This window comes from Cyprinodon variegatus, unplaced genomic scaffold (genome assembly GCF_000732505.1).
Source record: "Cyprinodon variegatus isolate N-32 unplaced genomic scaffold, C_variegatus-1.0 Scaffold889, whole genome shotgun sequence".
NCBI classification, from domain to species: Eukaryota; Metazoa; Chordata; class Actinopteri; order Cyprinodontiformes; family Cyprinodontidae; genus Cyprinodon; species Cyprinodon variegatus.
The window spans coordinates 260,268-275,051 of record NW_015151342.1 but is presented as its reverse complement, the minus strand read 5'-3'; the positions used below and the strand labels follow the sequence as shown (position 1 = coordinate 275,051).

Here is a 14,784-nt window from a genome sequence, read left to right as displayed (position 1 = left end):
TATGAATATAATATACAAGTTTCACTTTTTAAATGGAATTACTGAAATCAATCTACTTTTTCATGATATTCTAATTTTATGACCAGCACCTGTATGCACCACACAAAAAGCAATTGGTAAACATTAAATTACATTTTCAGTTCCAAATAAATTGAATTTGTTTGAACATAAACAGATGCTAATAAAATAAAATAAAAAAATTCCACTAAATAAACCTGTCAGTATATACAGCCTTAGATCTGACATTGATTATTGACTCATATAAACTGGCTCCATACGGGAAGCACCTACCTTATCTGTGCTGTGCCTGCACTGTAAACAAAAACCCACATTCTCCAATCAGGGAGAGATGATGTAAAGAAGAGTTAGATTATTTGAACTGGCTATTTTAGCAGCTAATCTGCACAGGATAGCCACATCATATCCAAGTTGTGGAAACTTGTTCACTGGTTATGAGAGCTTTCAGAAGTGGTGTGATACAGGGACGTCATAAAATAGGCATCTGGCTTTGCTTTGAAGGCAAGTATGTTTCTTAGGGGCTGGAAGACAGCTACATTTCATACCAAACTTTAACAAAGGCATTATGTCATCATATATTTGCCTATTAGTGACTTTGAAAGATTGAAAAAAGCAGGATATGGAACCATTAAAAGGTTTGAATTGAGTGCGTATTGTCCACTTTAAATCCAATTGAGAACCACCATCTTGTCTTCAAAGGTTTAACAACACTGATAATTATTAAAGCAAATTTTCAAAATCTATTCACAGTGTGAAGGCAGCCATGATTCTGCCTGGAGCATAACGTTCTTTGCTGCTTTCCAGGATGTAAACATTATACTTGCACTACATGGTGAATTTTTAAAACAGAATTCAACTCAGTGTTTCTACTGCATTTTGCACCATATCTATCTTTTTATTTTGCACGTCTCTCTGTTTACATTTTGATCACTGCTGAACTTGGAAATTGAAATGTTAATTTCACTGCTAAGCTGCTGCTCATTCACTGTCGGAAAGCTGTATGTAAAAAATGTCATTTTGTATACACTGTTTAAACTAAATGATAATAAAGTTTGCCTAAGTCATATTAAATTCTACTACAATGGGTCTCACTTCTTAACTATAGTTTTCTCACAAAATTCCCCAAACTTCCTAAAGTTTCTCAGCTGCATTTACGTAGATTTTATTCAAAAGTTAAAATTCGCCCATCTCTGTATTCTCTCTTTTTAATTTTAAATGTTTTTAATTTTGAATCACGCTTTTAATTGTTTTTTGTTTTCTTTCCCTTTTGCTTATAATGTTTTATGTAAAGCACTTTGAATTGTTCTGTACATGAAATGTGCTATACAAATAATCTTGCCTTGCCTTGCCTAAAAATCAAAGGACCTTTGGACTTCCACCAGTTGTAACTGTGCTGCAGAAGAGCAAACACCTTGATGACCAACATAAGGATACTGAAATGTTGGAGTGTTGTTTGTGCAGAATGCATAAGAATTTAGACGTAGACCTAAATTCATGCTGCTTGTTTTTCGTCACAAACAGCAAAACAGCATTTTGACAGCTTGACTCGACCTAAAAGTAATAACTTCCCGTTTTATCCTGTAACCCATCTACTTACATAATTTGGATGTGTGCAATTCCCCCCAGGTGAGAAATGAAGCAAAGGAGAGCACAAATCTTCATTGTATTTTGATAAAGAGCATTGATTGTTAGTGTTTTGTGACAACCTTTAGGCTGCAACTAAAGTAACAGTATTACCAAACACTTTATCAGCATAAAAAACACAAAATCTAAACATGCTAGGGAGTGTCTGTAACGTTGTCTTGATGTAATCTAGAAAACTGCATCAAGAGCAGGACATTTTGGTTGACTTTTATATTTGTGGTGTACTCTTTGGAAGAGAGGGGGGTCTTATTTTCTTATTGCAGTGCTATTGTCCATAAACTCTCAGAATTTATCTTGTTTCCTGCAACACTAATGCTTTTTTTTTCAACTTTTGCTTACAGACACAGATACACATTCTATATAATTCCAGAATAAGTAAAGACAAATTTCACAAGTTTGAAAAAGCTTTATTTCCCAAATCCTTTTAACTTTACTTATAATATACAGAACTGTATTTGCTCAATATGTCTCTCATCGTTTCATCCATGTTTACAGTGTTTCCTGCTCTCTGGAGCAATGGAGGGATACCCTGAATGGATGGCCATGTTAACGTTTGCTCAACCTATCACCCCTGAGAAGGCCTAGTCAATGCAACTTCAGGATATTGTCTATAAAAGGCCTAAAATTACAATATTATTTCAGTAACTGCCAGCATGGTGGAAAGAAAAGCTCACTCAAATCTTTTCATTTTAAATATTTTCTCTTGTACCTTAAAAAACATGTTGGTAAAACCATGTAAAGAAAAAAAATAAACTTTCCCCTGTTTTCATACAGAGATTTAACAATAACATCATCTACTCTGTTCTATAATAGTTACAATACAGATAACAATAATAACTCTGTTAAGGTCTTTATAGTTACTATTTCTACATATAATTGGCCTTTTCTCTATTTGTTTTAACAAAATTGTCACCTAGGTCATAGTTCCCGTTGAGCAATAGATAGAAACAAACAGTGAAGATTAAAGGCTGGCTGGTTCACTGAGAAATGCGACTGGAGAGAACCATTACATCATTATGGCGAGGAGACCTGGCGGTTTTACTAACCCAGAAAAAGGCTTGGGAGTCCTTAGAACATAAATGCACAATGATTGAAAGGGTTTTCTTAAATCACAAGCACTGGATGGCAGTTACAGGTTATTTACGACAGGTGGCACTGCTGCGTCAAACACATGTACACACGTTGCACAGATGCATAGGTTCCTGTAGGTTAAGAGAACATGATTCGGTGAGACTGTTGAAGGGAGGATGAAACATGCGCTCCAAGTCCTTTTTTGAGACCTTGCCAAGAGTTTGTATTCAGCATAAGGAAAGGAGAGAATGTCAGCAGATATCCTGCGTGGGAGTCGGCACACGAGCACAAACAGCACAATGACAAGTCGATGCTGCATATGTGACACTTCCACATCACTCGTCTCTGACGTAACAATGTTTTGCTCGGTGGAAGCCATACAGAGATCCCTACTGCCTTGCTGATGTATGAAGCGGCAGTGTCATATGGTGCTTTAGGTGCCTCTCGCCTCTTTCTCGTGAGAAGAATGGCCATGAGCATCAAACATCAAGGGCAGCAGTCCCACTGCTTTTTGTTTGGGTCGACTCTTTACTGACAAACCAGAGTTGGCCTTGGCTGTCATGGGGTGTACAACACATTGTATGAGGAGTTTACAGCAGAGAATAGATAAAGTCATTGACACACCATCAACATAAACATACTGAATGTATTGCTTTAAATATGAGGCTTGTCATTATTACAGGTAAACTATAAAATGATCGTTCTCAGTTGATTGTTTTTCTATTAAATTCATAAAACATACACCTACAAACAAATAAAGAGAACATCAATGCTATTTTCATTGCTTTTGTAAGTAAATCGGTTTTAAGGTGCTTTTTAATGTGGTTGCCATGGCACTGTGCTTTGTATCCCCCCCCCCACGCACCGGGATGTCAATCAGAATGTGGCTGAGTGGCCTTCCCACCCGCTGTCATCAAATATTTCATCTTCATGCCATCCATTGTAGTCTCATTATGTGCTTTGATTGTGTGCGTCATTTCCTTGCTTCTCATCGTCTCAAACTATGATCACAGCAGAAGAAAATCGGGGGCAACATTAAGGTGATGGGGGCGAGGTGAAAGGAAAATGGGGTTAAAAAGAAGTGAGGATGAGAGCAAAAAAAAAGGGGAAATTTTGCAGGATAGGACATCTATGGCTGCAAAAAATATTTTCATGCCGCTACTTAAGGAAGAGCGTAATCCCAAGTTGCACTGCATGAGTAATACTCTGAAGCACGGATTCAGATTCCAAGGAGCAGATTTGCAAACTGAAAGAAAGTCTAGTTGACAAGATGACCTTTTTTGGATACAAATGACTGCTTAATCATGGATAACATGGTGAAGCAGGGGTTGTGTTTCTTATTTAAAAAGAAAGAATAGCTTTTTTTGTTTTTTTATTTATTTTTTTTATTTTGACACAGACAAACAACCTACTAATATTGGATTTTTTGAAGTGAGTTAATGCTTAAAGGTTAATTGGCAGCTAATGTCCTACGTAGCCTTTTTATTTAGTTCAAATCCAGAGTAGTTGGTTTCAGAGACTGATGTTAATGGGCAGTCTGAGAGGGGTCAGGACCTATTTAATACCTCCCTAAAAAGCTCCATCCATCCATCCATCCATCCATCCATCCATCCATGAAATCAAATAAAAAAAAAAAAATAAGGAGAAAAAAAAGAACAGTCTTCATAACAGACCCAAAAATTCAAGCCATAGTCCTCGCTGCAAGGCAGCATCGCTGACAACTGTGACACAGTTAACTCCTGTGTTAAAAATATCAGAATGAATACTAATATGCTATTTTATGCATGTAATATCATTTATAATGGGGAGTATCTACTCTAAAGCCGATGATCATGAATGTAACACATTTCCTGTCAGTGTATCTGCCAGAACGAGTATTCAGTATTCACATTCACCTTCAAAATATTTCAGATTTTTAAATGACTTTCTGTCCATTTACTCTGATAATCTATAATCTGACCAGAAATTATTTCCATGTTGTGTTTTCCACATTTTTAAGACGGTAGGATCAATCAAGGTGCAAGATCTCCTGCCTCTCTATCCTGTAGTAATCATCAGCACCTTCTCTATAAATAACTTATCAAAAATGAGCGTGACAACAAAATGGTTATCCAATATATAACTGGCCTAAACTGCAGTGACCTCCACTTTGGTTCCCTTTAGGCTAGATATAAGCTGAAGCTCAGGACCAACTAATCTGGATTTATACTAAATAAAAGCACTAAATACCTTGTCACACCACTGCATATCTGCCTTGTGTTTCCATAGATGCTCCCTTACTGAGCAGAGCTATTTGACACTGCAGCAAACATATGATCTGGTAATCCAGGGTGCCAGTTTTTTTGGACATGTTGGGATATTCTGCATCAGGAGCTCTGCAGCAATACACACAGTATACACTCTACATATATTGCTCATACATATAAGGAATGACCCACTAATAACTAAGGAAACCTTTTGTCTGAGGAAAGGGAAGGAATAACCTACTCTTTTTTCAATCAGTCAATAATTATGTGACCCCTTAGTAGCAGTAGAGCATAACAATTTCCTTCCCTGCTCAGCTAAGTCTTTGGTATGAAAATAAGTAGCATGCAACATTCTGATGCAGCAGAACACTAAATTACACACTATTGATCCCGAGACATGTGCACTGTTCAAACCGAGAGGGCATCAAAAGTGAAACATTTAATCACCTTAATATATTCACATTTACACCCAAATAAAGTTTCTTTTCCAAATGCCAGCACACAGCAGGATAGAAAGCAGTGTGACGGCAGCTTAAGAGGCTCATCTGCTGTTGGTAAGACATTAACTCCTTATAACCTTTTAACAAAATCTCGCAATAAAAACCTGAACACTACCATTAAGCTAAGACATGGTATGGTTTTATCCCTATCCACAATGCCATGCAACAGCATGGCTTAAGTTTGTCAGCTTAAAAACAGTGATGAGTGAGACTGGCCTCTGCAGCCATACACGTATGGCTTTGCTTCAGCTGCTTTAAGGACCTACAACGACATCAAACCTCCAAACATATAAGATAAAAGTTTTAAGAGCATCAAGTAAAGGGACCTTATTTTGTGGCAACCACACTAAACATACATCTAGATTTTTTTCTCTATATATTTTATAATAGATTACACAATAATATTCATAATTTAAACCATGTCGACCCATGAAATGGCTATAAAAGTGGCCCCTTTGTGTCAGTCACTGTCTGGAGGCCTGTGTTGCTCCCGAGGTCACAATAAAAGGAGCAGAAAGAAGGCTTAATGGGGGAACTTGGCCTCTATAATGAGAAGAGCTCTCAAGCCATCAGGCCTGATGGTTAATTGGAATTTGTGCACTCTTCCCATTTTTAAGTCAGGTGGACTGCATAGTTTGGATGCGACCTTAGTAGTGAGGTCACACTAACATGAGGGCCTTGGAGTTAGTAAAGGGACAGGGCTAAGCTTAACTGGGCGCTTGGTTAAGTCTTTAGTAAGGGGAGAAGATGATGGGCGCGTGTGTGGCCCGCAGCGGCCCCGGGGCAGGCCGGAACAGTGCGGGGCCCAGGAATGGGGTCTGGATGAAGGTGGTGGTGCCCACCGGGTGGCGCAGAGCCAGCGGGTTTGTCGCCACTGTGCACAGAGTCGGTGGGGTGAGGGGGCTGGGCAGGAAGCCAGTTGTCAAACTCTTGGTCAGCTGCTTCTGCAAAGCCAGTTTGGTCTGGAGAAGACAGGAATGGGGGAACAGTAAGAAGCAAGAGAAGAAGACAAGGAGGGCAGAACACAACAGTGATCGGGCAAACATGTTTCTCCAAAACATTGGCCCTTCATTCACACACTAAGCTGCATAGCGGGAAAATGCAATACACCTTTGAGTAAATTATATTGACTTCATTTTACATGAAAAATATGTAAATAGATAATTTACCCACAGGTGATCAAACTTGCATAAACATCATAGACATAGAAGACAATCTAGGAGTATGGCAAGGACACAATCGTTACCTTGAAGTTGAAGAAAATATGTATCTCTGAAGTTCTCAGTCAAATAAAAGGTGTCAATGGATTTTATTTTTATGATGAATGATTTACTCACTAAGGCAAACTAAGCTTATTTAGGTTTCTGTTCAAAGCTTACACTTAAAAAAAGGACAGGAAACTATATAAAACAGCAATAAAATGCTTTAAAGACAGCCTGTTATTTCCTGGAAGCATCTTTATTTACACAAAACCTCTTATAACCAGAGGTTGATTACAGTTATGCATTAGCATTAGTTTAGGCTCATATCAGCAGACAGCTCCCTGGTTCAGCTGTTACCTCTGGAGGCGGCAGTGCAAACCGCATCAATTCCTCCTTTTCATACCGTGTCTGACCTAATCAGTGTCATGTATGTTGTCATGGACATCAGCTCTGTTCCTTATCCTAGGGGTGTTTGCAGCTGATTCTCCTGCCCGAAGCTCACTACATTGTGCAGGAAGCTCCAGGTGAAAAACTAAATAACACCTTTTAGCATAAATAAAGATGAAACTGATCACTGTGACAAAAACTAAATTATGCTCATCAATGATTGCACCTGATAAAAATATCAGAGAACAAAAAGGGTTAAAATGCTATTCTCAAAGTAATGAATCAGTAAAGAAGTCTTTAAAATAAAGTGCCTTGCAAAAATATTCACACCCCTGAAACACAGAAAGGATTCAACTGAGCAAAAAAAGATAAAAGTTGTGTCTGAAAGAAAACCAAATAATGCTTTTTTAAACATTTATTATAAATTAAAAATTTAAACACTGTACCATTCATTTATACTGGGCATATATGCTTTATTTTATGTAAAAAATAAAGCATACTCAAGGTCTGTGGACCAAATCCAGCTCACCATAGTAATTTATCCAGCACTCAAGAGTAAAGAAAGGGGCATCATGTCATAAAATAGAGGTATATGTTCCTTTAAAGTGGGAGCAGAGGTAATAACAGAATGGTTTGCTCTCTGGTAATGGAATTATGACCAAAGTTTAATTTTTAGAGGTTCATCTAGAACCTTTTTAAGTCGGGAGTGTCTCAATATAAAAATAAGTTTGAGAGTTCCCATACATGTAACCCAAAGAATAGAAGAAAGGCGACCCCTAAAGATACACGCAGTAATTTCACTTAATATCTATTTATAAATATAGGGCAAAATAATTCGATTAATCTAAAAAAAACTTAAATGACATTTATTAAATCATTTTAAATGCAATTTTCCTTATTCATTGGAACATAAATTTATTTAATTATGCATTGTATGTTTAACTGTATATTTGATATAGCCTATTAATAGACTCTTATACCAAAGCAGCAGTTTTCTGTAGCTCCTCCCAAGATTTCCCGGCCTCTGTTGCTCTGATTAATGCACTTTTGTTCTTGTCTTTTAATTTAAGTGAAAAAGCATGTCTTGGTTTGCTTGCTAAACTCTTTCCAGTTCCAGATGATGTATAATGACAACTAAACCCTGCTTTATACTTTTCCACAACTTTCTTCCTGCAGTCATCGCTCAGTAGTCAAATTTGCCCTTTTAAAATGTTATTTGCAACAACTTGGGAACTTCCATTCTTTTTGTTGGTTTATCACTTAGAATATGTTAGTTAGTGGTTGTAATGGGAGAAAATGTAAAAACACTAAATGGGCATGAATAGTTTTGCAAGGTACTCAATATATGAGATGCAAACTGTTTTATTAAACCGTCTTCCTCTGAATCATGCAGGTTTTAGAACTTTAAAGTGCTTTTTTTCCTGCTAAAAATGCACCCTAAAAAATACTGCCTTTTTTACCACATGCTTGGTTCACCTATGTTGTTAAAAAAGTCGACCAGCTTTATAATTTTAACTCTACCAACCACATTATTATAGTCATTGTAAATACAAGATCAGTGCCACCCCTTCAATCTTAAACTACTTTATTTTCTGTGTTTAGTCCCCCGTTCACAGTCAGTCCTAAAGCTGAGCCAGCACAAGCTCTTGCCCTCCAATCCAACAACACTCAGCCTCTCCTGCCACTGACCTGAGAGGAGAGAGAGGTGAGATTGCACTGGGTGAATGCTTTCTTCATGGCAGACACGGCCACGCCTGCATAGCCACTCCATCTCACGTTCTGCAGGATGAAGGAGGAGGAGAAGGGGGGGTGTATATGACACGAGTAGAAAAGTGATTAATCTGGAGTGCTGATTCAGGCGGCTGCTCAGGGGTAGAAGACTCACTAACTAAAAGAGTGTTTAACCTCTGTGACATTACAGAGACACAGCCATGCTGTCACAAAATGATGCACAGTAGAGACCTTTAAAAGCCTTGTAATTTGGTGTTTTTTCCTGTGTGTTATGAAGGGTTGTGGTTAAAACAACATTAACTTCGAGTGTAACTGGAAACGATTCAGTTCTGGCAGATGTACAGTATACACCATGTTAAAGCATATCTGCAGTAAGGAAGCAGAATTATGTCTTGTTTTGTTTTCCACCAGTGTGTTTGCGGATGCTTGCTTATTTGCGTGACCGTGTTGTTGTTTGTCCACGTCTTCAGGCTGAGACTTACCGCTAAGCTGGAGCTCGGCTGGCTCTTGCTGTGGGGGGTAAATTTGGGTTTGGGTGGTTTTCCGGCCAGCCGATCCTTGTGCCTTCTGCTGTTCATGTGCTGCCGAGACGAGCAGAAAAAAAACATTAGCCAGCTCACAAGCATCTGTCGTACCACAGCAGAACAATCTCAAACGCTCTCCTCTGGAATAATAAATAAGCGGCGGGTATGACTGAGGTGCACCGAAATTACATTACTTCATTGAAGCTGCCTTGCACTGCCATGCTGGCTGCAGTACCTACAGGCTTTTGTCCTCCTGGGAGGGAGGGTGTTTATATAAGACTGGTGGAATGTATTTAGGGCTAAGGCAGACTGGGTGCTCTTACACATGCCAGAGCATTCTCTGATATTTTCCACATTCCACTCCAGTGTAGACAGCCTCATGACTCAAATAAATAGTAGAAAGTAAACATCAAAAGGAGAGAAATGACTTCCCAGCCCTGGTTTGATGGTAATACATCCAGAAGAAAATGCATATTGCACAGCAGCTTGAAGTAAGTGGCAAATAAACGCCAGCTTACTGAGCCTTTTGTTGAACTAATAGATGATATCTTTTAGGTGTTAAAAAAATAGCAGCTTAAATGTACATTTAATGGCTTTATTCATGTGCCCGAGCTGTTAAAAAAAGCTTACCACATTACTTGCATCAAAGTTAAAATTAGCTTTGGGATTAAACCGTCTTTAGGACTCCATCATTCATTTTTATCACTATCCTAACATCATTTTTAATGCAGCAGATTAGAGGTGAATGCGATGTGACGTTGAAAGATTCAATTTTAAGCTCCCGGTGTTCATTTTAACGGATAACAATCTGCAAGCAGTTCTGTTTTCTGATTAATCCTGCAGCCACAGCGTTTCTCAGTGGAGCAGAGCTGGGGAAATTGTGTGCAAAGTTTTCTCCACTGCCAGGCATTTTGGGAATGGTGAGCATTTCCCAGCAGAGTCAACATCACTTCTATGGCCTTTTGAACAAACTCATATCAGGTTTGCAGCACTCGCGCTTGATATGCCTCGACAAATCTGTAGGGACTTCCCCGTAGTCCCTCATACGGCTCCTTTTTAAATTTCCATAAAAAAAGAAAATTCCAGAGTATTACTCCTGTCATTTTTTCCTGTTACAGTTCTAGTTCTTTTTCCGCTTGTCATAAATGGTTCAGTAATTTATTTATGATATAACACTTTGTAGTATTTCTTTATTTATCAATGTCAGAACCACAGATAAGACTATCTGCCAAATGGTGTTTATTACTGCCACCAAAGCAGCTCTAAGTCCAACAGATGCAGTTTGTGCTCAGTCTGCTGTATCTGACTACATGCTGTAACTGGCTTCCCTCTTTCATAAGGCAGCCTGCCTCGTAGTTTATCTTTTTTTCCTCCTCAGACAACTTCTGATAGATACTGACCACTGTGGACTGGGATCACCATGCAGGAGATACACTAACCAAGGGGATTTACCAATACAGTCTGGCACCAATCAGATTATCTTAAATTCTTATGGTTATCCTTTTCTAATTTTATATTATGCATAATATATTGTAGATGTTTTGAAACCCGAGTGTAATTTTGCTTCTGAGAAAATTTCTGGAAATATTGAAATTATTTAGTTTTGCACTGGTTTTATGCATATAAAGTTGGCCCCTATGTAACACAGGTGCAAAGGACTTCCTACCCTGAACTAAATAGGCAGGTTTTCTCATCCATATATTTAATTTAGATTTATTCATGTCCCCTACCTGTTATGCATTTATCTTAGACTTAAATATATTGCCCAATGTTCTAAAACATAGATGAACCAGACTGTATATATTTATTTTACCTGGCTAAGTTGGGTTTCAGAATTCACAAAGATCTCACACACTTCACACTGGAAATTCTTGCTAGGCACCCCAACGCTGCCTTTGCTCGCAAGCCTCTTGCTCTTGCAGCCAGCTCGAGCCGCCACTACTTTCCCCCTGCGCCGCGGGAGAACACTGTGACCTTCCAGCATCAATTTGTGCTTTGTACCTAGTGGACAAAAAGCAGAGATTTGACAGGTTCCTTTTCTGTCCAAAGCCTTTTTGGATGAGAAATTTCAGCAACAAATTTAAGAGGCTTTTCAAAACGTTGGTGTTTGAGCATAAAAGAATACAAGTTGGGGTCAAAACTTAAATGTACCGCTGTTATGTGCTTCTAGTTGAGACGGGGAGTTGACTGTCACTTTACAGACAGGACAGTGGAGGTGAGCTTTGCTCTTTTTGGGGTCTTTGTTGTCTTCCACACAGGCCTCCCCTGTTGTGATGGATGGGTCGGCGACGCTACACGACTCGCTGCTCAGACATATAGCCTCGGTGACCTCGATGGCCTCTGTGACCACGGCACCCTCTGGCGTGCTGGTGTCCGACGCAGTCTCCATGAGCTGCAAGGAAGGTGAAATCTGAGGAGGGGAAAGCGTGACCAGCTCCATGGAGGAAACCTCGGACACCGGTGTCAGCATGACGGAGCTCCGTGGACTCTCTTCCAGTTTTCCCTCCGTAATGGTTGGTTCCAGATCAAACTGAAGGCCTGTACAGAAATAGAAAAGAAAAGATGAATATTGGCAAACTATAAATCCATAACAGGACTGTTTTTGTAAGTATTGCCATGTTCCACTTCAGTCCTGAGCAATAACACATCTTGAAGCACGGTACTTTTACTTAAAGTCTGCTCTATTTTTTTATTTAAAAATCAGACAATTAATAGGCATGAGTCCTATCCGGTCTGCTAACACAGGCACCAAACGATTTTTTCCAATTATTAAAAATCATTAAAAACATATTTTATAAAAAATAATTTAAAAACCAACACATGGACTTCAAAAGAGTTCCTGGCTGAAAGCATTGCTTAAATAAAAATTAAGCTCACATTATATTTAGTCCTGATAGATTTATGTTTTTTCTATTCTTTTCAATAGGAAATAAGACAGAGATTGTTAAAAAAAAAAAAGCAAAACAATGTAAAAGGAGTATCCTTGCATAGCTCCCTAAAATTACCCAAAATGTCTCAATTTGATGGAAGTGCTAAATGTGGTTAAAATAAAAAAAGGCAGCTTTAAACCTAAATCTGCAGAGGAGATTGATAGTTTGTCCTTCACTGTTGATGACCTATGAAGTTCAGCTACAGATACTATTTATCTTGTGTAGAGGGATTTTAGAGGGGAGGTTCTTCTGTTTTTCATCAGGTACATCCTTCCTAACTAGATCTCTTGTTAAGGATGTTCATGTCTGATCCCAATTACCAAAGCGTTTCTAACTGATTGATCCAGGCAGTCCCTGAAAAATCCTCCCACCAAATAGCTGGTGTCGTTTATTTGCCCCTTTTCCAAAGCCGCTCAAAATCCTGGGGCTTTTGAGGCTTTGCAAATACTGCTTTGATTTTCCATACATAATTACCCAACTTATTTTCATTACCTGTGATTTCCTTTCATGGGGATTGGTATCTCAAGTGACCCAGTACTTTGTTCTGCTTAGTCAGGCTCTTGTAGGGGTGGGGCTAAAGGAGCAATGATTGGTGGGCTGTTTGTAATCATTCTGCACACCTCAGAGCAGGTGAAAATGAAGCAGGACTACAAGAGGCTAAAGGACCACAACAACCGTAGCTGGACAAACCACTGGTATACCCAAGTGGGTGTGACCCTGGGATACATGCTCACCAGAACCACACCAGACTTGGCGGCATGGCTGTTCTGAAGGCTGTTAGCCAAAAAGAGCTCTTGGATGTGGACTGTAGTCAGAATAAGTGGCCTGTTCTTACATGTTTTTATTATATCTTGCAGCAGGAGGAGGGAAAGTTTGTATTGAAACACATGTATGCACACCCAATGGGGTCTTTCAAAGTAATGGAGAAAGGAACATGATGGACAAAGGAACCAATTGGTCAGGATTCCTAATAGTCCGGTAATAAAAAATCCTAGGGGCTTTAAAGCCTGGGGCTTACAGTGGAGAAGGAGCTATAGTCTATATCGGCCACACTCGCAGTATGCACTTTTTCCTTATGCAAAACGGTTTTAAGTTCAACATATTATTTTCAACTAATGATTTCAGATCATTCCTAATAGTTTGTTCTTGATATAATACAATACCATTATTATAACTATGTTTTGTTTGCACAAAAGCAGCACAGACTGCAGCTGAAACACAAGTTATTGAATTTGATACAAAGTCAAAGCAAGAGAAAAACTTTTTCATTAAGTTCTGTTTCTATGATTAAGTCAACCTGCACAAACAGATGAATTATGAATCAAAAAGATAAAGTAAACATATAAGCATTAGCAAACTTTACTGTATAAAAATATCTTCCTCATTATCAAGGCTTGAATTTATTGAGTTTCATGGATGATATACAGAAAACCTTGTCTGGACTAAATATCTGTGAATTGTGCAGAATGTTGTTCTGCTGTGTTTTAAACCACATACGTCTATAAGTCTGATTTTAAGGATTCGGTGACAAAGAAACCAGGCAACAGTTGGAGACTGATGGGAAAAGACGTATTAATAGGGGAAAAGTAATTGTTGGGATTGCACTATTAATTAGCATTATTTTATGTCATTAATAACTAATACTTGTTTTGCCACTATTTTTTTCCTCTCTTCTTTTTCACCTTTTTTTAATCCCCATTTACTCTTCAAATATCAAGTGGATCTTGAATCTCAGTCAATATAAACAAACCAATCGACTGCCAGGTCTCACTGATAAGTCACTGGAGTTCCATTACAATTCCCCCCTTCACCTCTGTTGTCTTCTCATGGGAATCAAACACACTTCACCCCAGAGCACCAATTGCTACGCTCACTGAATATCACTATTTCATTTAGGGAGCTTAACACACGCACATACCACCCCCTCCAAACACAACCCACGCAGCTGACTTTAGAGTGACCGTGGTCCATTGATTTTTCCCTTTTATGTCTTAGAGTAAATTCATCATTGGAGATAAGGGTCTTCCTTTTTTCATTCCTTTGCGGGTAAAAGAAACTATACAGGAGCAAGATTAGACATTCCCCTTGCTGTAATGAGTGTTACCATTGAGGGATTTGAGCATTTTTCCAGGAGGGGGGTAGGAATAGTGGTAGGAATGATCTGTAAAAGACCGAGCCACCTAAGAGGTCTGTGGTGACAAATGATAGTGATCAGTGGCTTTACAGGAACCTCACAGAGGAAGACATGAAGGTTGGTGGGAATCAAAGGCCTCTGAAGATTCAAGGCTTGAGATCAGAGACGACCTCGTTTAGAGATCTTTATTTCCAGCTAGGTAACAGAAATCTTTACTTTCAGACATATATATTTAAAGAGAACAAAAATACAGACTTTTATATATGATCTTTAGCACAATGGGTATTTTATAAAGGCAATAAACAGAAGAACAGCTAAAAATGAATTTTATTTTAAAAGTTTGTGCAATGTAGTATATTACACAAACAATTACAGATAGTATTGATCTTATTTCTAA

At 38.6% G+C, this 14,784-nt stretch overlaps 1 protein-coding gene across 3 annotated transcripts in view; it reads right to left on the bottom strand.

Moving 5' to 3' along the window:
- Positions 1 to 2,047: 2,047 nt before the first annotated feature.
- Positions 2,048 to 14,784, bottom strand: part of znf385c (zinc finger protein 385C) — a 121,788-nt gene continuing 109,051 nt past the window's right edge. For 2 of the 3 annotated variants that reach the window (XM_015397822.1, XM_015397824.1), the window contains 5 exons: positions 11,475 to 11,861; positions 11,137 to 11,324; positions 9,282 to 9,380; positions 8,758 to 8,847; positions 2,048 to 6,441 (listed from right to left, as the gene is read on the bottom strand). In XM_015397822.1, coding sequence (XP_015253308.1) covers positions 6,211 to 6,441; positions 8,758 to 8,847; positions 9,282 to 9,380; positions 11,137 to 11,324; positions 11,475 to 11,861 — 995 coding nt within the window. In that variant the 3' untranslated portion in view covers positions 2,048 to 6,210. The remainder of the gene's footprint in view (positions 6,442 to 8,757; positions 8,848 to 9,281; positions 9,381 to 11,136; positions 11,325 to 11,474; positions 11,862 to 14,784) is intronic. The other variant, XM_015397825.1, reaches the window with a different exon arrangement.